Source organism: Paramacrobiotus metropolitanus, unplaced genomic scaffold (genome assembly GCF_019649055.1).
Source record: "Paramacrobiotus metropolitanus isolate TYO unplaced genomic scaffold, Prichtersi_v1.0 Parri_scaffold0000008, whole genome shotgun sequence".
Taxonomy (NCBI): domain Eukaryota; kingdom Metazoa; phylum Tardigrada; class Eutardigrada; order Parachela; family Macrobiotidae; genus Paramacrobiotus; species Paramacrobiotus metropolitanus.
The window spans coordinates 2,009,790-2,034,956 of record NW_026570228.1 but is presented as its reverse complement, the minus strand read 5'-3'; the positions used below and the strand labels follow the sequence as shown (position 1 = coordinate 2,034,956).

Sequence of the window (25,167 nt, the reverse complement as noted above, 5' to 3'; positions counted from 1 at the left end):
TTCTGTGTCCAATGCTGTTGGATGCATTACTGCCGGGTTCAATATGTATAATATGCCGGGAACGTTACCGCCCGATTATGTCAGGTGAAAAATGCAAAATGACTTCGCAATGTTCGGTGACTAATGCCGTTAGGGGATTTAGCATCGATTGTATCGACCATTCCGAACGAGTAATGCCGGGTGCGGAACAAAAGTCTGGTGCGAAAAAAAACTGGTTCAGCATATGTTATTATTGCGCTTATACTTATTGTAACATCCTTTGATCGGAAGGCAGAAAAGAATGCTAGATCAAGAGCAATTTTTGGTCACACTGTAAGGAAATACAAGTACCATGCCGGCTATAACACGATGCAAAGTATCTGATGCCGTGCATGCCCGTTTAACGTGAATTTAAACAAGATCAGTTTTACTATCATATGTAAATACTAATTCTTACAGCTACGTAGATATTCAATGCATATTAGATTATTAAAAGTAAGTACCTACTTGTACAATACTTCATATTTATTACCCACAGTTACAAAACTGCCATTAAGGATCCATTTGCGTGGTCTTCTTTATTTCGAGTTTTTGATGCAAATAAGCACTTACATGAATAGCTCCACATCATCCACTAAACTCTCTGAAGTATCAATAATTTTGCAAGCTGAAGATTTTTCTATTAATATATCAGCGTAGTTATGTACAAAACAAAAACTACACATAAAAAGATTTTGATTTGTGCAAGTACATGCGTGCATGATGTTCCAGACCTCCAGTTGTAAATATTTTTTGAATCTGCGTTACGGTTGCCTGCAACTACCGGTAACTGCTATGCACACCGCACGTAATATTTTGTTTGAAGCAGCAAAAAATAGAAATGCATAATTTATTCAGCATATTCAAGTTGTAAATATCTGACTAGAGCAAAAATTAATTTAAAATTTAAACCGAGAAAAAGACAACCGCATTTGTACACATATCACATAAAACTGTCAAAATATTGTTCAGGCATCTACGCTTGAAAGGCAAAACACCACATGTGTATACAAATTACTCACAGTTATACAGGCACGCATTTTGCTTTCACTTTAAAAATACTCGTTACAATCACAGAATCAATCATCTTTGAACAACTGCACACTGACAGGTTTCCGGTTTTCCCCGAAAAAAATTTCCAGTGGATAGAATTTTGGTGGTAAAGCTTTGAGGAGCAGCAGCAGCGAGAGACTGCCATGGATGCCGGTGAGCATGGCCACCACAGCGCAGAATAACAGCAGCGAATACAGCACCACCAGTGTGTATCCGATTGTCGCGTCCCCTTCCTCCCGCAGGATCTGCATGACATCCACGAACAGCAGCGATGTGATCACCGTGAAGGCGAAACTACCCAGAAAGGAGATAGATGTCGCCACGATGGCGATGGTGCGCCGAAAGGGCGGCAACTTAAATCCCGGAAAGGCGGTGAGTTTGGTGGCCGGGTCGTTTTGGCCCTGGTGGAATTTCTCGGCGGCCTCGATTGTTCCGCTGGTGATCTTACGCACCCGGTTCCAGAAGATTAACACCAGCAGACCGTAGAGGAAGCCCATGACGGTTTTGGTTAAGGGGAACTGCTGGCGGAGATTGTCGCTGGCGTTAATGTGGAACACGGATGTAACTGCAATATTGATATTCTGTTTAATGCACGCCATTTACACCTAGAAATTTATGAACCAAATCTGCAATTTCCAGATAACGCTTTTATCGATACACAATAATAATAATGCGCACCGGCTATAATCTCGCGGGTTGCGCGAATATGATTTGACCGGCTTTTTTGTACTGGAACAAGCTGTTATCATAGCGCTGCGTATCTCTTTTAGCCATAACCTTGCTCAACTATTCTGCACAAGTTCTGCGTCGGAAAAACCGTAAAAAAATTTGATTGTATGCTAACACTTCACAAACCCAACACGATGCAGAAAATTATCGTTAAATAAATGCAAACTAAGATTTTGTGAAAATGTTGTTCGATGCACGATATTAAAACGTAACTACCGTAATTTATCATAACAAATAGTTTCGATGCATAATAAACTAAATAACCGGAATCACAAATTCTATGTCCTGTTACGGTAATTTACTATTCTTAAAATTTAGAAAATTTATTCCGTAGCATTGTAGCACTACCCGTTGGCGTTGCTCAATGGTAACATTACTGTCATTACAAATTTGTAAAAACTTAATTACCGGATTTTGGACAAACAGATAGTAATACTGTACGTAACTAATGTCTAACATCCGTATTCACTCTAATGGAACTTTTTTTCGGAGCAGTAATTAATTCTGGAAAAGCTGAACAAAAAACTGTTAATTAAAATTAATTTGAACGTTTACCAAATAGATTGCTTGGTTGTTGTAAAGTGATTAATTAAGTACATGTACTTCCAAATTCCCGCCAATCTATAAACAATTTCCTCAGTTTGTCTGCTCAGCTGTTATGACATTGTTATTTACGTATTCGCAGTTTTGCGTGCACAAAACGTCTATTCTTTTTGCAACACCGCCGTCGCTAGCTACTCCTGCATTAAATATCAGCAAAATTTTAATTATGGATGATCCACACGCAGCAGCACTAAAGTACCCTTCTGTGTGGATATCACCACTTGACAAATAGGATATCCTGCTTCTATACAGACACATAGTGAAATGAAACAGAGGAACCCCTTACTGGCGCTCTCCAGGGCGAAAATGCACAATGCCAATGCCAGCCGACCCCAGTTGATGGCCAACATCCGCGGCATATTGATGCGGGTCCGGTAACGATCAGCTCCGCCGTCCGGACGATCCCTTGACACTGTGTTCATATTGTGCAGGGCATGGGAGAAGGATACACCCTGGTTCGTGTTGTAGCGCGCTTCAGCTGCCATAATATTACTGTGCATGGCTTTGTCGCACCTTGATGATCCCCCGACGTATGATATCACACACAACAGGACGGCGGTTTAATCAATTTGAATACTGTGTAAATTTGCACTGTACTCATAAATACATAATCCACATGGTTCCTTCAGCGATGATAAACAAAATTTTTGTGGAGATCGCAAAATATCAATTGTGTGGCACGCTGACTGACCAGCGAGCGAGTGCGGGGTGAAAATTCAACAAGGCGCGCTGCGTGTGCGGATGGTACGCGCGGCCCATGTTGTCATTTTGCACGATACTGTACTGCTTTTCATCCGATCATTGTATTTCATCGTCCCGGCGTGCGCTGATTAGCGATTAGACAGTTTACACGTAATTACAGTTTGTTTCCAAACCCTGGGTGGTGTGTTAAAAAGGAACATAATTATCTATAATTATTATTGTATAGTGACGAAGGTTCGGTGTACTACATATACGCTGATAACACAGCATGATAAACGTCTGTATAATAACCGGTTGATTAGTGTATCGGGTGTTGAATCTTGTGTATTGGTTTGCGGTGTCGAATGATTTGATGGAAAATCGAGCGAGTTTCTACCGAAGCAGTATACAAAATGGTAAGTTGGAAAGAACATTTTTCCGCCTTCACTATTGGTGTGAATAGCTTTCTCGGGTCACGTACTGTACCACGGAAAAGTTACTGAATCGTCAGTAAACTGCAATCCATGCATTCCAAGTTGGAAAGGTGGGCGAATATTCCTGGGCAAAAATTATGACTGTTACTGCTATGAATATCCGGTGCATAAAGATACGTATACGTGCTTTCATGCACTAGCCATACGAAATTAATTTTAATGCATACAGAGTACTACAGTATCTTCTCGGCATTCTGGCATATACAGCACATCCAGTGTATGCAGTTATGACCTTTCTTTGCTGCATACTACATATAACTGCGGCGCTGTTCGCATTGTGAAAAAACTAGATCTAGTTTTTTCACAATGCGAACAGCGCCGCAGTTAATGTAGTATGCAGGTTGCGCTAGAGCATGTTGCTCTAGAGCAACAGTTTACTTTGTATTTAAAATTAGTGTAGCCAAATATGTATATATATGTATACGGAAACATCGTATATCAGATTAATTAGACACTTTTCGGCGTATCTCAATCCGGGCTTTAGTTTTTTTATTTTCTGCAAGTCTCAAACTCACAGCTGACCAAAAGAACCATACCTCCCGGAACTTTGAAGCAGACTGAATACTTCCGAGTTCAGATGAAATATAAAGTGATATCGGGAAATAAATCTGTGTTTGCACATTTGTTTTACCAACAGAAGAAATAAAAAAGCACAAAAACGCTAGCTGGAGTTCCAGTGACAATATAAAAAGGTGGTCAAGAATCAGCTTTGACGCAGTGACGCGCATTTTAGCAAGTCGGGCTGCCACGGATTGCTACACTTATCTGGTTCCCGTTGCTGTCCACACACCAGCTGAATCCAGTGCTTCCCCAACCTTGAACTTTTGAAAAGGCTCCATTGTCATCGCACTGGGGGACATAATTGCCTACCACTGCAGAAATACCATAATATTATTGTCAAATAGTGACATTAAAGTCTGAAGGTTTTAAAGCTAATCGTTTTAATCTTTTTGTTATTTATTATACGGCAGCTGCTAATTAAGCAGGGTCTACAACGTTAAATGTTGCGTTCTGTGCCGGTGATCGTTCAGTACGGACTGCCGAGGCCGACAGATTCTTCCCAAGTATTTAACCAATTGTTGAGATAAAAATTAAGATACTGTTGCTTAATTAAACCGTTCAAATTGTTACAAGCCTTATATGTTAAAAATTTGGTATAATATTTTATATGAAGAACTTGCGTCTTTGTAAAAAACATTTACCGAGAAAGGTCCACCCTCTTCTATGTATAACAGCTCAATAGTGACCTTACCCATGGGAATATTAGCAATATTCTTTGCCACCGTGCATGTGCAGCCATTGTCATTCGCCCATCCGGTAATAACACCCCCATTATTCGGAAGGGTTATGTTCCGCTGGCAGAAACACTGTCCGCTGGGCGCCTGTAGCGTTGGTTTAAGGAGGAAAGCCGCAAAAACAAAAGAAAGTGTGGTTAATACTGTCAGGATTGTTCCGCGCGACATCTTGCAAATGTACTGTGAAGTCTGGAAAAACTCTCTCGAAAAGCCGATAAAGTCAAATTACCGGTATTAGTAATTTGGATGGAAGTAATTTAATCCCAAACAGCGATAATTTGCTACATTTATATATATCGGAAAATCCCCCGGAGTGCAGAGCAATCGGCGTTGTTTCATATACGAATAAGATTCAGTACATTACAGCATCACTTTACGTGCATAAAAAATTGTGTTACATAGGTGCGTTATAATTATATACAACAAGTAATTAATCATTGCCTAAACGAGAGAATATACGTCAACTGGATAACTAGGATCAAATTGCTGTACTGGAGCGACGATAAGTTAAGAACACAGTCGAATGCCGACAGAAAGTTTTGTAATATTACGGCTAATTAGCACTTGAAGCCGCAGTTGCATCAGATCATAAAAGAAGTCGTATTGGCACTCGTAAATACATTATGACCGTAGCTCGAAAAACCCGGTAGTTTTTTTCCTTCATGAATTATACATGAGCTAGTTGCAGAGATACGTCAAACTGTTGTTTGCTCCGTTTACCGGTGAAAAGTGTTATTACAAACTATGCAGTTACGCATCATTTTAATTACTCTGTACGTCAAAACGGAAGCAAGCACGTATCCATGACCTTGTCATATAAAAACCGAAAAGTTTAGTTATGTGTTTTTGTGAAAAGTTGACATTTACATAACAAATATTATTCCGAAAGAAAAGTTTAAAAATTTTTCATTTTACATATGTTACTCATACTGTGAAATTTTAGTCACGAATGGACAAAATTTTTTTGTTGCTAATTTGAATACTGCAGTTGTCCTTTTGCTGGATTTTAACACGTATTGTCAGATTCACACAAGTTTTCGAGCAGTGGAAAACGGATTCCGTTAAATAAACACTGCATGCGTGTAAGTCTTATATAATATTAGTTTGACGTTTTGTATCGGTGGATGCAGGCGGAAAAACGCAGCCCGATGTTTATTTACCGGCGATCTGTGCCACATGTTCAGTGCGCTGAAGATGATGGCAAAGCTCTGGTCTCTGCATTCCCGTCATCAATCGAAACAAAAACGTTTGTGCGCCGGGGATAAAAATACTTGTCAAGATCAAAGTCATGAAGTGGCTCGTGATATATAACACGCATTTTTTTCCGCCATGCCGAGCTGCTCCGGCTACCGCCGACTGTACGGAAAAAATAGGTATATTTTATCCCGGCGATTATATACACGGGATATGCCGGCGTCAGCACATCAGCACAGTTATATCGATTGCTCGACTTGGTAGCGCAAATATATAGAGACCGATTATACACATAACACACTTGTGCGCCATAATATTACACAGTTCCAGAATCATCGCCGATCTCTCTCCTTTCAACTGCTGTTCATAGAGAAGAAGCTGTAAAACACACAGACCGTTATGTTAGAAAATTATTAGTACCCATCCCCGAATTTGTATGAATAGTCTATCACAGTGGTGTAAGGCACGTACAGGAACATGTGAACGATTCCATACTGCACACGCTGTACTTTTGTCATTAAGCTATCCACGTTTAATACACATGATTGCCTTCCATTCTGCATATATGTGCGTGGGGGGATGACTTGGCCTGTCCCCGGGAACATTTTTCACATAAACAACGTTCGGTTGCATGTTTGACTGGGTGGTAAATATCTGAATTATAACACCGATTGGAGACATTTATATTTTACGGCGTCCGCCTATATATGCCATATATACGAGTATTTTACATATGTCGATCCATATTCAATGAAGTATTATACCATTGATTATACTCACAGGTGTGGCATTTCGCTTTTGTGCAGTAAATAATCAACAGTGGGATGTGTATTTATATTCCGCGACATTTATATTGACGTGAAATACGATGCGCGTGGCTGCTGTATATAATGAGTAAATAAATGCGTCTTTTATATGACAGGATTTCCTTACAAGTCAGTATCGGAGAGCATGCAATCAGCTGTACAGGTACGTCATGCATTGTGTATATTGTGTGTAATTATAATATGCTGGACATTTTTCATCCGCCCTCTCCCCGCATTTATCCTGATCCCGTCAGGCGAATAGGGATCTGCATATGTAAAGGTGATGATAATGCGCTTCCGGTGGATATATGCGTGTGCTTGTGCGGGTACGGCCGTGCGCGCAGACTGAATGATATTCCGCTGAAATTAATTTTCATAAGCTAAATGGAATGCTGGAGCCGCTGAGCGTTATGCATACGCGATGGCCGCGAAATATGCCACGCTCGTGTTTTACGGCCATTAAGAAACACAATCCCCTTCAGATCAATCAACCCCGCTTCCCAGATTCGGTTTATTATTCATCGCCGGACTGGGAAAAGGACAAAAGGTTTATGTTCATTAAATGTAATGAACGCACTATAGAAACCGCCTGTTGTACATGTCGCACACATTGATGTGTGATTCCCTTTAATTGAATACGTATATATATACCTAATACAAAGTAATAGTAAATAAGAATATAAGATTATAATAACTCCCGACGTGCTCATGTTCAATGTTTTACATTATTTTTACATACATAAACGAGCATGTATAAAACTTTACCTCTCTTCACCGAGAGATGATGCACTTCGAGCGTCTAACAATCGTGATCTTCTACGTAACGTTAGCATAAACTACCATAAACGAAGAAATGCTCTTAGAAAGTTTGACAGATACTACATAATTTTTAAAGTGTTTTGCGCTAAATTTTGCTTTGCATATGTTATGCACGGTGACTGAGTAATCAGACTTATTTTACACGATTAGTCTGACGTCCGGGGCTGTACATAGAAACCACTGATAACAAATTTAACAAGTTTCCGAGAACCCATTGATGGTTTAATTATTTTTATCGGCATGGCAGAAACGGTCATGAATGGCAAAAATCGTTTAATCAAGCAATCAACGACGATTGACCGGGAAGATTAGTTTAAACAAGCGCTGCAAACAGCTAAGTGCAATATGCTCCACGGGAAGACGCGCCGGCGATGGGGGAATATATACATACATCTATATGCGAATATGTTGGATCGATGGAGCAATATCTACGTACATGCAGTGTCGGCGCGCGGTGCGGTTGTAACTTGTCAAAAACTTTTTACTTGTTAAGTCAGTTCATCGTCGTCGGGGTTAGCCGCTTGTTATGTCATTTCTCCCGGTTGAGAAAGAGCCGGCTTTATTATCAAACTTCCGGTACGTGCTGCAGTCGGCAATGGGTGCATCGGCGGGCTATCTTTAGATGTTCTTTCCGCTCTTCCTGTTGGCGTCGAAAGCGGTATAACCGGGCTAGCCGAGACACTTTAATACATTTTCGGTGGCTCTATCGACGTGCACGTTATGCGTACGCGCATGTATAACAATTTTACAATCCCGTTTTACATGGATTTGTCATACCCGCATGGTTTTGTTCTACATACTGCCGCAGTCAGGTGTTTGTACGGTATTGTGCCGGTAAAAAAAAGTCGGGAAGAATACTGTACAAACAGAAGACAACTTTGATCGATAGTGTACTATGTTGTTGACAGGGCAGGTTCAATTGCACAACAACTTCTTCAAGCATTCACAGGGAATCAAATCACTACTATGAAATACGCCGGCAGCACACCCCGGCCGTCACAAGTGCCTACTTGAGTTGTTATATATTACGTCATGACAAGAAAAAGGCATTTATGCTTTATGGTGTAAATCATGTAGTTCGGATGGTTAGGTTGTCTTGTTTTAAAGGTACGAGTTTTGACATCGATGGTTGATTTCATATATTTATGTACAATACGTACACAGTTTTGCATATATGATCTGAAAAATTTAACGTTAACCAGGATGGTATTGCAGAATTATTTTTCACACTGCTTCTTGAGTCTGTTACGATTATGAAAAATAATTAATATCCATCATCAACTCTCACTAGTACAATTTCTACGATTTTAAAGCTAATTAGCACACAAAAGCATATTCCTCCTGTTATAGTATGTGCCAATTATGGCAAAAGGTAACTGGTAAGAAATTTGTTTGAATCGTCATTTTTGGAGATACTCGTTACTGTGCATACAATCAAAATTTTGTTATATTAAAATCAGTGCGAAGTGGAATCTTGCGTACAAAATCAAAAATGTGTGCATAAATTGTAGATATGCAGTTCAAGATTTATTTACCCTCATGCGAAGATGAATTCAGCCATGAAATTATGAAATGTAGTAAGCAACTGTATAAAACCACAGAATGAAAATTTTTTAACTGTATAAATAATTCAGTTCATATTCAAACGATGGTGCTTTTGGGACATGACGTAGCAAACTAAGTAATAGTGCAGATGATAAGCGGGTAAGAATTCCATGTGTTGCATAATATACAATATTGGAATTATTCTGTATAATGCATCCGAAAATGCTCAAATGAATGACTAATTCATGCATCGTTTTACGTAATTAGTGTACATGTACAACGTTAACAGTTGTTCCCGCGATAGCGCTTCACATTAACCAGACAATCACTTATTGCAATATTTATCGAGCAATTCTACTTATTCTTAAACGCAGTCTCGGCATACGAGTACCGAAAGATAAGGATATTATTGTTTGTTGTGTAATATCTATCGTTAATTCGATTACAGTATTTGATTTTCAAAATGCGACTACATCATAGTGTTTCCTAAAGTGATAAAAATCCGATAAGCTTAAACTTCTGTTCGGAACTCACGTCGTTTCGCTTTACAGCTTCATAAGTACAACTTATACAACATAGGTATACGATATTGCCGCTTCGAATAAAAGATCAAAATGACGCTACAGTTGCACAACAAGTGATTAAAAAACTGAAAATCACTGAAGCACATTTCTGCCTGGTTTTACATGTATATGTATTGTATGCAGAATACAAAACCTGTCGTGAGAATAGAGAAAACACAAATGTTTGAAATTATTACGATCTTCGTCATGATTCTCCTACGCACGTAGTTTTATCCACGTAGTATCCACTGCGCCTTTTGTTAGCGTAAAAATTAACTGCAAAAGTTTTCAAAATAAAATATATTATTCTTTTGTTTTAATGTATATATGTGTGGAACACACCTGATAAAATTATGGGAGTATTCTATTTGTATATGTACAGAGTTATAAACCACACATTAATAACCGCATTTAATTATTGCCGCAAGGCAACTGTAGCACTTTATTAGTAGTAGGTATTTTCAGCGCTTTTCTTTTGTTGCCACTTGTTTGATACATTAGGTGGTACCTGCCTACGAAACGAGATTAGCTCGCATGCACCGGCAAGTAAATGTGCGTTCGATAGACCGCCGCAACTTCAATTTCCGGTCTCACGTTGATTAGAGTGCTTAATAGTTTATGCATGAAAGTTATCCCACAGTACTTAAGTACAGTACTTAGGTATATGACTGTTCGCAATGTTTAAAATCCACCAGAATTTGAACGATAAATCTCTTCACTGACCACTGTTTTGAATAAAAATAATTTACTAATTTTGTAATTCTTGAAATGAAGTTTATAATGCACAAACTAATGCAGGGATAATCCCGAATTTTTGGGGAAGCGGAAACCGTTCAGTATGCACGTGCGCGCTGAGCGCGCATTGGATAACCGGCAGCCGCCCCATATCGCACCGATAGTGCGCTCATACAAGTGCCTTTCCGGTCCGCACTGCCGAACTTCATGATCGAACTGCACTCACCAGTCAGTAGTACGTGATTGTACGACTTCGTGTATAGCCACAGTGAAAGGGAAGAGAGAGAGAGACTGAGGCAAAGAGCGAGAGAGAGAAATCGCGCACGCATATCTGAATGCGGAATTTATTTTATTCCAGCGCGCCCGAAAAACGCTGGCTACCAGAAAAGGCAGACCTTGGATGTGGAGTTTCTCATTGCAAACTAGGATGCTGTGTATATGTGTATTGATTCAGTGAGGCCTGTGTAGCGTTCCTGTTACCACACACACTCACTCTCTCTCCCACACTCGGCGCGCTCTCACCGTGAATATAATATCCTTTTTGCGAAAAACTGCCAACTGTGTTAATTACGCTCCTTGATGATATGGCCGGGGCAGTGTGTGTTGCGCGCGCAACCCGTTAATGTTTGATGGCTGTGTACCCCGCGCGTTGGACGCTGCCAGCGATACGTCCATATTAGCCATCATTCCCTCTTTGCATTGCGCTGCCGCATTTCGATCCGCATCCATCGGCAATCGCAATTTTATTGGCGAGCGTATATAGTGCAGCGACGTACTGCAGCAGGATTTGACTGAGCCGTGTGTTCGACTCTTCCCCGTTTGATTTCCCCTTCCTCCATCAGTGTGTGACGAGTAGGCTTTGCTGTGTAGAGTTGTGTGTCTGTGTGTATATACACTTTTACCTGCTGGATGCTGTTGATCAGACGGCAGTGGGGAGAAGACGAGTATGATATTGTCCCTTCGTTGCAGGAACTCGATCGCTGTGTGAAAAAACTCATGATGGCACTTCCCAATAATAACCTCCAGAATCATACCACCAAATTCACCGATAATTATGAGCTCAAGGAGGAACTCGGCAAGTAAGTATCGTCTCCGAATTTTTGACATTTTCCCTTCTTTTTCTTACGGAAATTTTGCGTTTGTGGAATTGTTTCGCTATCTTTGATTTTTGCTTGGTTTGTGACTTGGTATTTTCAGAAATATCCCCTGCGCAATGGTTTTGAAAAATGGTGTAGTTATGTAATTCAATATAGTAATATACGTGAGAGACGATGGAATTCTTTGGCGTTCCGCGCGTTTCTGCTTTACTTCGCTGATAATTTGCATTAAATCAAGTTGGGAATTTTTTCTTTTGCTTTGGAAAAAAAATTCACAGCTGAGAAGTTAATATGGTTTAAATTAATTTTTGCTAATACAATTTTTTTCTTTTCTACAAGCTGTGTTTTTTGTCTATTTTATCGTATGTTAACATCATATCGTTTTTCGTTTTTTTGGGCTTACAATTGTTAGCGCTTTTATCATAATGGAAATTGGTTTTAAACGCTGCACATTGTGCCTTGTGCGCAGAATCAGGAGTATTTTGTCTCTGATTCGCGGTGTTTGGCATTTGACATCTGAGTGTGATGGTGGATATGTGTATTTTCAGTCAGGCGGTTGTGGCAATTAATAGGCTAAGAAAAATGCTGGCACAGCCAAAAAAAGCATCAAGTGTGTTACTTGTTATTTTTCCTCCCGGTGTATTTCTCCCATGTACGACGAGAGGCATGCAGTAACTGAATATCGGTGCTAATTTGAGAAGTGCTCTCCCCTCATTTGCAGGAAGTTTCCGTTTTTGTATGATATCTTTGCGCTTTTTGGTTGAGAGGTTTCTCAAAAATTATTTAATCGGTTGTGTCATTAGACACAATTTCGGAAACTGATAACGAAAACAAGGTATCACTTATCGGTCTTTCTGCGTGTCGGATCGCTTTTATCCATTTATCGTATTACAAAATTTTCGATAACATAACTTCGGATTGTATAATAGAGTTTTTTTGTTTGATGCACAGTACTACTTTTTTGAAAATTCATAAGTTGGTGAAATAGTTGCGCAAATATTTTATCAATCGTTTTGCTTTGTCCTTTAATAAGCGCCTGTATATCCTGCAAGGGCCATATGTGGCAATTAATTATTAAGTGACTAGTGAGTAGAGAAAAGAAAGTAGATCGGTTTTCTGGATGAGTTGGCATGTGACGTGCAGCGGGACAAGATGAGCGGAAGTTGGCTAAATTTTCCTCCATCCAACTGTGCCGCTTGGATGTAGCAGTACACAGACAAAGGACCGACTATCATCATATCACACCCGCAGCCACAGAAATATCGGTCTCCCGGATTTACTATGTTTTATCCCCGTGATAATATAAATATTTGAAAACCGGCTTTTTTCTTAATACGCCGCATTGAGCACGACATAATGGGGAGCGTGTTGGAAATCCGCCCGACTTCCTGCTTGGTTTAGCCGAGAGATTTTGTGTGTCGCGGTGGTCGTCGAGAGAAAAAAAGCGCCACCATATGCTGCATCCAGGGTAATGCCTTTCCCTGACAGCATTATGCACGCACGTACACCGTATATTACACCAGACGTGTATGCGCCGATCCGACAGAACAAAATCAACCTGAATTGATGCGGGTGTAATAACAATTGACGGCCGAATGAAACTTATCCCCGTCCACCGGTGCATGGATGAGTTGCGAGAGAGTGGTTGGGTATAAACTGGGAATGCGGTGCGGGGTACAATACATTTGTCATGCACACAAGTCAGCAAATACGGCCACTCCAGTGGCGCGCGGGCCCGTGTGTGCAGCTGGCAGCATTTGCAACATTGGTAGGATTCCCTGTCGATCATCGATGCCGTTGCAGGAACGCGTGCATGTGCCGGTGTGATTGGGGATGGGGGAAATGGATAATGCCAGTGGGATGTGGCGGTGTCCTTGCTGTGCTGTGTTTTCTGACAAGAGGGTCGTAGTTTGCCGGCTGTTGCCGCGGTGTATTGGGTTTACAGGTTAAGCGGCACCGCTGCATTGAGTTTCTTCTCCTTTACAGTGTTTGCGTTGTTGCATATCAGAAAAGCACAGCAATTGCAGCACAAAAAAATCTGAAATTTGTTGCACAGCGAGTGTCATTCAAAAAGAGGTTTTTTTCAAAATTGTATTGGAATGATATAATTTAAAATATGAATCCGGAGCATGGAATTGCAATAAATTGAGTTTGTTCTGGCATATCTTACAGTTCTCGTAATATGAACGGTTATCCATAACACGTGATAGTGAAAGCGAATGTTTTTAGTCTTACCGAGTAATTAACGGTGCCTTACCTTCTCCCCGTAGGATATCGGAGCTACGTAGCTTTATTTTTGTTCGTTGTTCCCAGCTTCATCTACGTGCACGAGTACCATCAATAAGGATGAATCAAATCGAAGGTATTTTCAGCCATTCGCAGTACCTTTATTATGGCTAGTAAATTCTTTATTCGAGTGTGGAAACATTTCTGATGCCATGCATCTGTTTCACCATTACGATTTCACCATTACGAGTGCATGATTTATCCTGTCAGGTTAGGATATCCGGTATCCCATGGGTGAATAACACCGGCACGGTGTACATCTATTCCGTCGATGACAGATACTGCGATAGGGGAATCCCGTTTTTGTTCGCAGCTGGATGTAATCGGATGTTATCATTAATTATCCACAGAGGAAACGCGTAGTATTACATATTGACAGCCCATTTCAGGTTAATGATAGTGCGCGAGGGGATGTTTTTGTGTGAGTGGGAACGGCGTGGATTCTCGGTAGCACACTGCCTCGCACCGCCATATGGTGGTTCATAATTGATACCGGTAATAGTTTTAATATAATTTTTTCCCCACATTTCTTTGAAATTTGTAATAATCCCGGCAATCGATACCGAGCATTTTGCCTGGTAGGCGCTCTCGCTGATGGAGATTATTAGCTGGTTTTGCCTGGCAGAAAATGATGGTGGTATTTAGTCAGAATCGGATTGCTGGGGTAGAAATTTGTCCGACTTTGTGCATGGGTTGCAACGATAATGGGCATTACAAGGCGGAAAGTGGGCATTGGATTTCAATTTTTAATCCGGTTGTTTATGAGTTACAGGCGCACACGGCGGGTTTTCATTATATAGCCGACGTGGCTTGTTTTTCGCGTACACCACGGGGAATTACATAACCATGGTTGGTGGGGTCGTTGTGGCTGCGTGTGTCTGTTTGATTATGCAGCATAACGCAGATTGTCAACCGAGCGTAATGATGATGTTGACCGGAGAGTAGTGTGTGCGTATGAATTCTGCAAAGGGAAGAGAAAACTGACAATGATCCACTGCTTTGGGTATATGCATGAGCGGTACAGAGAAAAGGCCGAGAAAAATATTTAATATGAATTATCCAACGATAATTTCCCCCTTAAATATTTTGCATGTGATTGTAAGCAGGGGTTGTGTGCATACAGCGGAGAATCATTTGTTGGGGATAAAATGGGGCTTTGAAGAGTGAGATTTAAATTACGATGGTAAAAGGGCCGCTTATAGATGGAGAAAGTAGATTGTTCCCGGTATTGTTTCGTCATGGAGTCAATCCTGTCTGTCAAAACGCTCGATCATCCTCTTGGGCTCATTTCAGTGGATGTTCCTGCCACGCCTCCCTGCCCGGGATAGCAAAAAAATGCACCGCACACACACGCACAGTGCATTACAAAGTATATTGCCCAGCACTCGATTTCTCCTTTCTTGCACACGAATTGCAGGGAAAAATGCCGTGCGTGCGCTCTTGCCGGTTTTTTTGCTCGATGCAAATGAGAGGGCGCTGACGGTGAAATAATTACATTACGTTGCGTAATAACACATGTGGTTGATTTGCAAGAAGTTCCTGAAAAGTGATACGCTGCAGCCTCTTAGTAATGGCTTACGATTTATGCTATGCTGTTGAATCTTGACTTTTTAAAAATTTAGTCTACTCTAGGGGGAATATCATTAGCACAAGATCACGAAGCAATGTAAATTATTGTGAAAGGGAACTGAAATTTGCTGTGGCAGTGTGTGTGACCAGGGATATTTGATCGGCTTTCGGCAGCACTAGTTTTCCACCTGTGGGTTTTGATATACTCTTAACACGCTGTATTTTAAAATTTGCAAATTTTATACTGCGTTCGAATATTTTTTCATCATGTTATTCAAAGATAGTTATGCATTACTATCCAATTTGCATTTTGAATTGTGACTGATATGGTCATTTGTGTATGGCTGTATGCAGTATGCACTGTGCATTGTTTCGTGTGCCATGCATGCTGCGATAAGTTCATCCTTATGTCATTCAGTTCGTTCCTTTTGTAAAAGAGAACCTGATTGTATGCTAATCATAAACGACAATATTGATATGGGATAATCTGATAATTGTAACTTTTGTTTGTTGACAGAGGCGCCTTCTCCATTGTACGAAAATGTGTACACAAAATCACCGGAATGGAATTTGCGGCCAAAATCATCAACACCAAAAAGCTTTCACAAAGAGGCAGGTTTTCAGATTTTTATACTGACGTAATTTCTGGAAAGGTTTCTGTCAGAAAGTCATATCCACCTTTGACCAAAAGTACCTTTATTAAACTGCTTTATAATCATTTTTTACAAAATGTAATTTACTTGATATGTTGCGGTACGACGGCAAGTTAGCAACATTAATAAGTGAAATTTTCGTACGGTTCGATGGACAGCTTTCCCGCATCGGGAAAGCGCAGACGAAGTCGGCGATAATGTGGGGATTAAGGCAATTGGCGTGAGCATGTGGTATTGGGTGTTTGGTTAATTATTTGTATTTTTGTTCTGGCAAATTGGCGTAATGGCCTATAATGGAGTCCGCAGAGGAGGAAAGACGGGGAGCGAGCGATCGGGCAAGGGATGCGGATGATAGCATGTCGCATTCATTGGGCTGATGGGGGGGATTGAGAGAGAGAGAGACAGGGGAGGAGATCAAGGGATACGGAGGCCTTCGCCAGATTGTCTGTGAAGCATGAATATTTGCGCAAGCGATTTTGATCGAATTTCTCCTGTATATATGTAATATGTATGTATGTCCTTTCGTACGCCGCGGCTGGAGTCGGCGCGTCGTGGTATATTGTACTGGGAATTGGCAAACGTCAAATGTGCAAGTGCGTTAGTCCGTAACGCCTGTAGGCCTGCTGGTTCGCACGCTCGACGCCTATCGATTTGATAATGCATTCCCCATGCTAAGCAGTGGATCGGCGCGCGCAACGCGGGTCGCCACTGACGATCTCCGTCGCCGTATCGAATGTACGCGAGCAGCGTGTTGAAAATATGTTGTCTTCATCGGTGACATGAGGGCGGACATGTTTGCATTTGTACGCTTCTCGTATGCGTATCGGCAATGAGATGAATTAAATATTAGTTCCAGAAGCAGGAAAGAAACTTGAAAAGAGAACCTTGATAACCTTTCTGTTTTTGTGTTTTTTTCGTAATAATAATGATTACCATAACGATTGTTTTTGGAAAGTTAGAAAGGAAAAAGGAATTACGGAAACCGTAAGAAAAACGAGCATTTTGGCATAATTTGCAGAGAGTGGAAGTGAGTTATCGAGTAGTTTTATTGAGTCATTTGTCAGCTTCTCTAACGGCAGATTTCCACTGAGGTTGTTTCTAATGAACAGGATGATGTTTTTTTGTCACATTGGTTGGGTGCGGCCTATCCGACATATTCATGATCAGAAAGCATTGCCCGCTCCATGTACTGATCGATTATCGAATGATGGAAACTGCGCTTTTGGCATTAAAAAATCATTGCAAATTAAATCGCGGGCGATGCCGGGATATGTACGTGTTGAAGGGGTGGCTGTGGCAAAAATCCCGCCGCCATCCATTTGGTCAATGTCGTGTTGGCTTTGTGAGCGGGTTTATATGTGAACCCGGCAGCCATCAATCAATTAGGCCCGACACAAAAGATTCCTCGGGACGGGAATAATCATTTTGTCAAATTGCGCTAAAGCGTAATAGGCCAGTATGTATTGGCCTCGCGTGTAGATGAGGGACTACGATTGAGAGAAAACAAGAAAAAAGAGGGGAAAAATGCAGTTCATCAAGGCCGGGCGCGTGGTGAAAATTTTGGGGAATTTTTTGTGTTGCCTTTCATCCGGAAGTGGTGGGATGTGTAGCGCACTTGTATGTGCAGTGTGGTGTGCGGGCGCGGCTGGTTGGACTGTGAACCGGCACCATATGGTGCCCGGAAGACACGTTACTTGCATTGACGCATTGATTTGTCCTGGTAGATGGCCGGGTAAGCGGATTAGCCGGGGCCGGATGAAAATAAAGCACTTAGGATTTTTGGGCAAATGTGCCTCCGATGGCATCCACACACACACGTAGATATATACTGGCGCAACAGAACAGCGGCGGACAGTTGGTGCCCTCGGCTAATTGATAGGATAGAGCTGGGTTTCCTGTTTACGGATATGCGCCACTGAGGTGGAGAAGAGGGAGATGTGAGCGTTAGGTTTCTCTGTATTGCCGGTGTAATGTGTGGGGTCCGAGTAGCGGTTGATTTATGGCGGTGGGATGTTTGACGCGGATGAAAGTAATTGTCAGGTCTTTGAATCGAAGCCGGAAACCGGCGGAGTTGGACTGGCAGGATTTTTCGTGCGTAAAAAAGCATGGGTTACGGATGGTTAGGAGGCCCGGAAGTGTAGTCAGCCATGCGTATTGATTATGTGAGTTTTGTTCTTGCCACTCAATTGCTGTCTGCAGTTCTTCAGGCTTCGATTTGTTGGCGGGGTTTAATCAGGTTCCTTTCAACTAAACATTTTTTCCAGGAACTGCATTCGCTCGATAAAGTTTTTCCATTAGTATTTATTAAAGAGTTTATACTGCACAAACAAACTAGACTATAATTAGGTTCGGATTTTGTGACTGTATGCTGAAAACATAGAATAATGCGCTTTATGATTTGCAGATTTTCAGAAACTTGAACGCGAAGCCAAAATTTGCAGACGGCTGAATCATTCTAATATTGGTGAGTCTTCTCCAGCATAAACGTGACCTACTCGTAGGATGAATATCAGTCAACTGCAGATCTGATAGCTATAACGACTGTGTTTTTTTTGGATTTCAGTGCGTCTTCATGACAGTATTCAAGAGGAAAATTTCCATTACCTTGTCTTTGATCTGTAAGCCGGAAAATATGTACTTTCAATAAATTTGGTTTGGGAAAGTTTATTTTTCCATGCCTCAAGGTGAAGAATTTTATTTTGATTGTTTCAAGTGTTTTCTGTTATTATTAGGGTAACGGGTGGAGAACTGTTTGAAGACATTGTGGCGCGGGAATTCTACAGTGAACATGAAGCCAGTAAATGTATACAGCAGATCCTCGAGAGTGTTAACCATTGCCACACGAATGGCGTCGTCCATCGTGACCTTAAGGTGACTTGTTTGTGAAGGAAATGTGCCGCTTGGTGTAAGTGTGCGTCTTCTTTTACAGCCAGAGAACCTTTTATTGTCCAGTAAATCGAAAAATGCCGTGGTGAAATTGGCCGATTTCGGCTTAGCCATTGAAGTGAACGGTGATCAGCAGAGCTGGTATGGATTTGCCGGCACGCCCGGCTACTTGTCACCGGAAGTCCTCAAGAAGGAACCCTATGGCAAACCGGTGGACATTTGGGCTTGCGGTACGTTCGCTAAAATTCCTTAAATAAGTTTACGCTTATGAACTTGCTTTAATAGCTACTCTAGTAAATAAATAATTTTTTTGTATTTTGATTTATTTTATGGTAAACTAGGTATGCGGTCTTTTTGTGTGTTTACTATTGTGGAAACAAATGTTCTTGTCATCGAAATAAAATAGGTCATTCACCAGATTTTTAAATTAAAGGGCTTTTACCTTTTCTTACGTTGCATGGCCTTTCGTTCCTGATCTTGCGCGCATTGCCTTCTCTACGCCTGAATTAACTGATTTGTGGTTCGATTATTTTCGGAAATGTCATTTATAATGGTTCACCGCTGTACTGCTGTATTGTTTTAATACTTTGAATGGGTCTCTCATGTTGTGGAATGTCTGTCGCATTATTCTGCTTTGTTGTAGGCGTTATCCTGTACATTTTACTGGTGGGCTATCCTCCCTTCTGGGATGAAGACCAGCACCGGCTGTACGCACAGATCAAGAGCGGCCACTTTGAGTATCCGTCCCCCGAGTGGGATACGGTGACCAGGGAGGCCAAGGACCTCATCAATCGCATGCTGACCACCGACCCCAAAAAGCGCATCACCTCCGCGGAGGCCCTCAAACACATGTGGATCCTCAAACGGGACGACATCGCCTCCAAGATGCACCGCCAACAGACGGTGGAATGCCTGCGCCGCTTCAATGCTAGACGGAAGCTGAAGGTACGCAGTGTGGAATTATTGTATGTAAGAGTAAAGGGCTTTTTTCCGGCCTTTTTTGATATGGGTCTATGTTTTACTGGGTCATGCAAAGAGTTCGTTGGAGAGTTCAGCAACTTAATACGTTTTGAACTACCTGGTACTCTTTTAATCAGTTGCTTTGAAGCGTACATGTATCGAAGCGCTTACTTATTTGACTGAAATACTCATGTTATTTATGGTATTTAACAGTTTCATTTTCCTTTAATGCAAGCAAAATCGTTTTTACTGAGTATTGTTTGGGCAAGATCTGAAAATTATTAGTAGTGAGTGACCTTTGTATTGCGCATTTCGACGGCAAAGCGAGTTTACGTTAACGTTAACTTGAACGATTTACTGAAGAGCCTTTCTCGGTATGGCAGGAAAATTGCATTTTTAGTTTCCTTATGTCTAGAGTTAGTAATTTTTTGGCTTGGAATCAGAAAATCGCAGATCTGCTCTACGATTCTGATGTTCATTGATAGTGACGGTGTCGTTCCCACAGTTTGGGCCTGCGATTTCCGGCGTTAGCCGCTCTTGAACAACCATTTGGTACATCTTTGATTTGTTAAATAATTTTGTACTACAAGTGCCGAGTGGATGGGTTAACTAACTTCTGGGGAAGGCAACCAAGCAGGAAGCCGAATATCGTTACCTACTCTAGTCTATTTTGGGAAATATGGCTGTGACGACCAAAACCGTATGGTATGAAAATGTGCGCGTATGAATCGTGCGCTTGTTGTTTTTTACTCGACGGCACACGCTGATGGCACTTGAGCTATGGCAGAAATGCAGTTTGTTTACCATATCATACGGAATTAGAAGCTCGGCCATTCTGCAGTGGTAGGCGCGTTTATCTTTCCTTTCACCGAAAATTCATAAGACCGGATGTGATACATGTTGCAGTTTTGGCAGTTTGCGGAATTTCAGAGTCGTTGCGCCGTTGTCGTCGGCGGCCGGATAGTTAATTGTGTTATCGCTTAATATTTTCTGGTCATTTCCATGTCAGTTCAGATTTCTTCGTCGGCGCATATTCCCAGTTGCATAACATCCCAAAGTGGGGTGGATGCGATGATGAACTAGTTGGCAGTATGTGAGCAGCTTCAACCGCGGAAAAAAATCGCAACCATCTCGCGCTCTCATTTGCCACTGCGAAAATAGCTGCAGCTGCCCGTTCAGCTTTCAACGTACACATTTACGCGCCTGCCGACGATCGGTGCGCATAAATTTTCTCCTTGCGGACTTGAGTGTGGTGGTGTGTGTGTGCATTTGGAATTTTTGATCGGATATATCGTGGTGCATGGTCATGGAATGGGGTCGGCTGTTTAAGTCGTCTTCAGCGGAGAATAAGCGTAAAACCAGCAGCTCTGATATCAATAAGATCCAGCCGGTGACCAGCACCCCGTCCTCCCCATCCCCGGTCAAAGGGAATGATCACGCGCCCGCCAGTGTGGATGGTGGGAACAGTGTTAGTGGTAGCAGCCACAGCAAGCCCTTTCCCATCTCCCCGGTGCTCCCGCAGCGCACCAAAACCCAGATTGTCCAGCTGACTAAGGAGGTGGAAGTGCGCTCCTCCCCGGTAGCCAATGCCGCCAAGGCTGTGATCGATCGGAGTCTTGTGGAGGTGCTTGATCACTACTCTCTCGTGCTGGCAAAAACATGCATTTATTAGACGAATGTGTATTCTTGGTTATTGTTAGTTGTGCGGCGCTGTTGATCGGTATAGTAGATAGTGGGCGTAAACGTGATAAATATGCACCAGCGCCCGGTCAAGGCGATGCGACGGTCGATGTCGCAACGTCGGTTTTTGAGGAGTTTGTCCAATTGGTCCAGAGTTGTGTGGATTATCTGTGGGCGGTGTCGGGATATGTTCTATTGCTTATTGCGGTAAATGGGTGTGTTAGTGTTCTGCTTTCTTACTGCACCGTGAAAGTTTTAGAAAATTGCTATATGCTTGACATTTTGATACGGTTTATTTCGGGTTGGGATTGTTTACTAGGCGAGTGGTTTGCGGTATTTTGGAGGTTAGAATGTCAAGTGAATTTCAGGATTAGCGAGGCTAAAATTCAAGGAGCAACTGCTTGGTGTTATATGTTTAGTGCACATGAATATGGTGCACGTGAAGATGTTGCTTTGATTTGATTTGCGGATTTTTTTTTCAATCGATAAATTTTAGGATGCAGTTGATCTTTCATGTTTTTGTGTAACATCTCTCGCCTTATTTGATATCGCTAAGGAGACGACGCGGGCTGCCTGGATGAACAATTGATTGACGATCTTTGTAATCGGAGAAGCACTTTGCTCCGATCTCAGCCAATCCTGGCGTAAAGTCGAGGAGAGGTTAATGAGAAACGGCAGCCCGACTGCTTTTTTGTCTTGGGCTTTTAGAGGACAGCTTCTGTTGAAAATGACACGAGAAGGATGTGCTGGTAATACGTCTTTTGTAACGCTGAATGTGTATGTAATCTGATTGGCCAGTGAATAGACAGAGCGGATTTCTGTTCTCAGCACAGTGCTGATTGATGCGAAATACTGTAGATCTACTGCCTGTGTGTGTACTTGTCAGGGCAGTATGAATAAATAGAATCTGATTGGTTTAAGTGAGCCGTAATGTTGTACTATATGTACGCAGGGCGCCATTCTGACGACGATGCTGGCCACCCGCACCAGCTTCGCCGCGCCCAAATACGACGCCAACAGTCGGAGTCTGACGGCCAAGAAGGTGGATGTTGTCGCCAAGGAGAATGCGGATGAGAATTCCGCCGCCACACCGGCCAGTACCAGTGATACGATTGTGGAGGAGGATGGTTTTGAGACACCGAAAACACCCCACGGACCCACCGTCATCAACAGTGTGGCCGGTTTGATGGACAATCATCGCGGCGGTGCGGATTCTGCGCCCGTCAGTCCCAGTGTCCTGACGGCGAAAAAGCTGGAGATTATCCGCATCACGCAGGCCCTACTGGATTTCATTAGTGCGGGAGATTTTGATGCATATTCGTAAGTTGTCATAACTCAACTTTAGTAAATATGCAGTATACAGGATTGTGATTTCATTTCGACTGTGGGGTAGTGTCTCTTGGGTTTTATCGGCTCGATCGCGTTGTGAACTTTGGGTTTGTCAACTGCGTAGGCGGGTGTCGTGCGCGCTGTGTCGAAAAAGCCGAGATAATCCATTTAGCCTACTTGTCCGTAGTCGGAGACGGCGAGACGCTGCACACAAACGCCAATCAGTTCGCGCAGAATTTGGCTACATTTTGCCAGTTATTTACAAGCTTGTTGAGTACCCCTATTAAACAGTAAATACGAAATACAAGAATCGCTGCACATTGATTATCAAATGGTTTCCTTTCGCGCCGTATGACGCATCCATTTTGTTTGCATGGTAATGAAATCAGTAAATTTTAATTATTTTGTCTAGTACACCCTGTTATAAAAACTTTATACGTGATATCTTGATTTAGACTGAAAAATGTTAATGAAATTTTATGCATTTTGTTCAGAAGTGTTAAACTAATTCCACGTAAATTTGGCTTCTGGTTTGGATATGTAGGTGTTATGTAATGAATGCAAAAGTTAATTTAAATGCACATGAAAAACTTGGGGCATTCGAATGATTCAGTCTTGAAAAGTTGACAAAGTAAGTAATTCAGACAGTATTACTCGTAAATCAATTTTTCGTTCGGCTTTGAGATACATACACAACATTGTAATACATTCTCGTTTCTTTTGCAGAAAATTCTGTGATCCTTCCCTTACCGCCTTTGAGCCAGAATCACTGGGAAATCTCGTAACCGGGATGGATTTCCATAAATTCTACTTCGATAACAGTAAGCTGCGTTATCTGTTAATGCTGATATGTAATTTTGTGAAACGTTGCATGTCATTCGAGAAAAAACGGGCATTTATGATGCTTGCAGATTCGCATCGTGGATCAAAGTCCGTGCGATCGACCATGCTGAATCCGCAGATTCACCTCATGGGCGACGATGCCGCCTCCATCGCCTACATCCGTCTGGTCCAGTGTGTTGACAAGTGAGAAAATTATCGCAAACAATTGCTCATATTAAGATAATCATGGTGCAATGATAATTTGGCATGTGATGATTTTTTGTAGATCTGGTGTTGTGTCGTCACAGTCATTTGAAGAAAGCCGTGTATGGCATAAGCGCGAGGGACGATGGCAGTTGGTCCATTTTCATCGCTCAGGCGGTCGTCTCTCCACCAAAATCCCCGCATAAAATGTGGAGAAAGGCAGAGACAAAAAATCTCCGTGGATCCGGCTTCGTTTTTTCTACTTACAATCCCCCGTTTTAAATCCTGAAATAAATTGTGATGGTTCAGAAACGCTGAGCAGTGGATTTCCGTCAAAAGAGAAACCCCATTTTAATCCAACCAGCGCGGAACGTTTACCATTTTACTTCAGTCTGCTTTTCGGTCTCGTTTAAAGATTATTTCTTTCTGAAAATACTAGTTCCTGTTGCGATGTTCGTCGGTGTTTCGCGCGCACCATTGCGCGACGCGGAAACGGTACTGGATACTTTTATCGGGTGCCAATCAAACCAAAATTCCAGTTTGTTTGTTTGTCCTTGGCCTGTGTGTCCGGGTAAAAAAGGACAGTGTGACATCCATTCTGGACAACCTGGCAAGCTAGTGGTAGTGATGATGATTTTATTTTGTTTTTGACAAAAAAATGTTAGCGCGTCTGGCATAGTTTTACAAAGTTTTAAACGGCACGGTGTATGTTGATGGTGGTTGAGAATTTTTCCTCCTTTTTGTGGTTTGGATTAAGTATATCTTTTATTGTTTTAGCCGGTTGCTCTGCTGTCCTCTTTCTCCTACAGGTTTACTTTAAATATCGGCTAAATTATTTAATGAATTGGAAACGTTACTTAGTTCCGGTATTGTGAATAAACGAGAAAATCGGTTCGGAAGGGATGGGTTTATTTTGTTAGATGATAAACATTTTTAACATCACAATCATGAAACTAAGTAGCACTTGTAGACACTAGATCATCACGACTGATCGAATCCTGCTGGAGGGTTGGGATGCGTGTTATTTATGCAATTCGGTTCATTTAACGCAGCGTCTTGTTCAGTGACGGCGTTCACACATCCACTCTAACATGCAATCCATTGGAAGTGTCGCTGTTCAGAGTTTAAGCGTAAGCATGAATATGA

At 41.8% G+C, this 25,167-nt stretch overlaps 2 protein-coding genes across 6 annotated transcripts; one reads left to right on the top strand and one right to left on the bottom strand.

The window, feature by feature from the left end:
- Positions 1-854: 854 nt before the first annotated feature.
- LOC129582888 (uncharacterized) lies at positions 855-3,224 on the bottom strand. The gene is made up of 2 exons (XM_055474516.1): positions 2,690-3,224; positions 855-1,636 (listed from the first exon to the last, which is right to left on the bottom strand). The coding sequence occupies exons 1-2, from the start codon at positions 2,901-2,903 to the stop codon at positions 1,098-1,100; spliced, it is 753 nt and encodes a 250-aa protein (XP_055330491.1). The 5' UTR covers positions 2,904-3,224; the 3' UTR covers positions 855-1,097.
- On the top strand, positions 3,161-24,913 carry LOC129582883 (calcium/calmodulin-dependent protein kinase type II delta chain-like). Of its 5 annotated transcripts, none has more exons than XM_055474506.1 (13): positions 3,161-3,500; positions 6,990-7,036; positions 11,505-11,614; positions 16,005-16,099; positions 18,545-18,604; positions 18,704-18,758; positions 18,873-19,011; positions 19,070-19,256; positions 19,670-19,971; positions 22,619-22,986; positions 23,722-23,816; positions 23,907-24,021; positions 24,104-24,913. In XM_055474506.1, the coding sequence occupies exons 1-13, from the start codon at positions 3,458-3,460 to the stop codon at positions 24,225-24,227; spliced, it is 1,740 nt and encodes a 579-aa protein (XP_055330481.1). In that variant the 5' UTR covers positions 3,161-3,457; the 3' UTR covers positions 24,228-24,913. The 5 variants fall into 5 exon arrangements, with proteins under 5 accessions (XP_055330481.1, XP_055330482.1, XP_055330485.1 ...); XM_055474507.1 differs by lacking the exon at positions 3,161-3,500 and adding an exon at positions 6,463-6,849; XM_055474510.1 differs by lacking the exons at positions 3,161-3,500; positions 6,990-7,036 and adding an exon at positions 10,786-11,376.
- Positions 24,914-25,167: the final 254 nt, after the last annotated feature.

Bases quoted from the DNA above. Each gene is read 5' to 3' on its own strand.
- LOC129582888 (XM_055474516.1), bottom strand. From the start codon at position 2,903: ATGCACAGTAATATTATGGCAGCTGAAGCGCGCTACAACACGAACCAG. The intron at 1,637-2,689 runs GTAAGGGGTTCC...TCAATATTGCAG, and splicing joins TTTCGCCCTGGAGAGCGCCA to TTACATCCGTGTTCCACATT.
- LOC129582883 (XM_055474506.1), top strand. From the start codon at position 3,458: ATGGAAAATCGAGCGAGTTTCTACCGAAGCAGTATACAAAATG. The intron at 16,100-18,544 runs GCAGGTTTTCAG...TATGATTTGCAG, and splicing joins CAAAAAGCTTTCACAAAGAG to ATTTTCAGAAACTTGAACGC. The intron at 24,022-24,103 runs GTGAGAAAATTA...GATTTTTTGTAG, and splicing joins CTGGTCCAGTGTGTTGACAA to ATCTGGTGTTGTGTCGTCAC.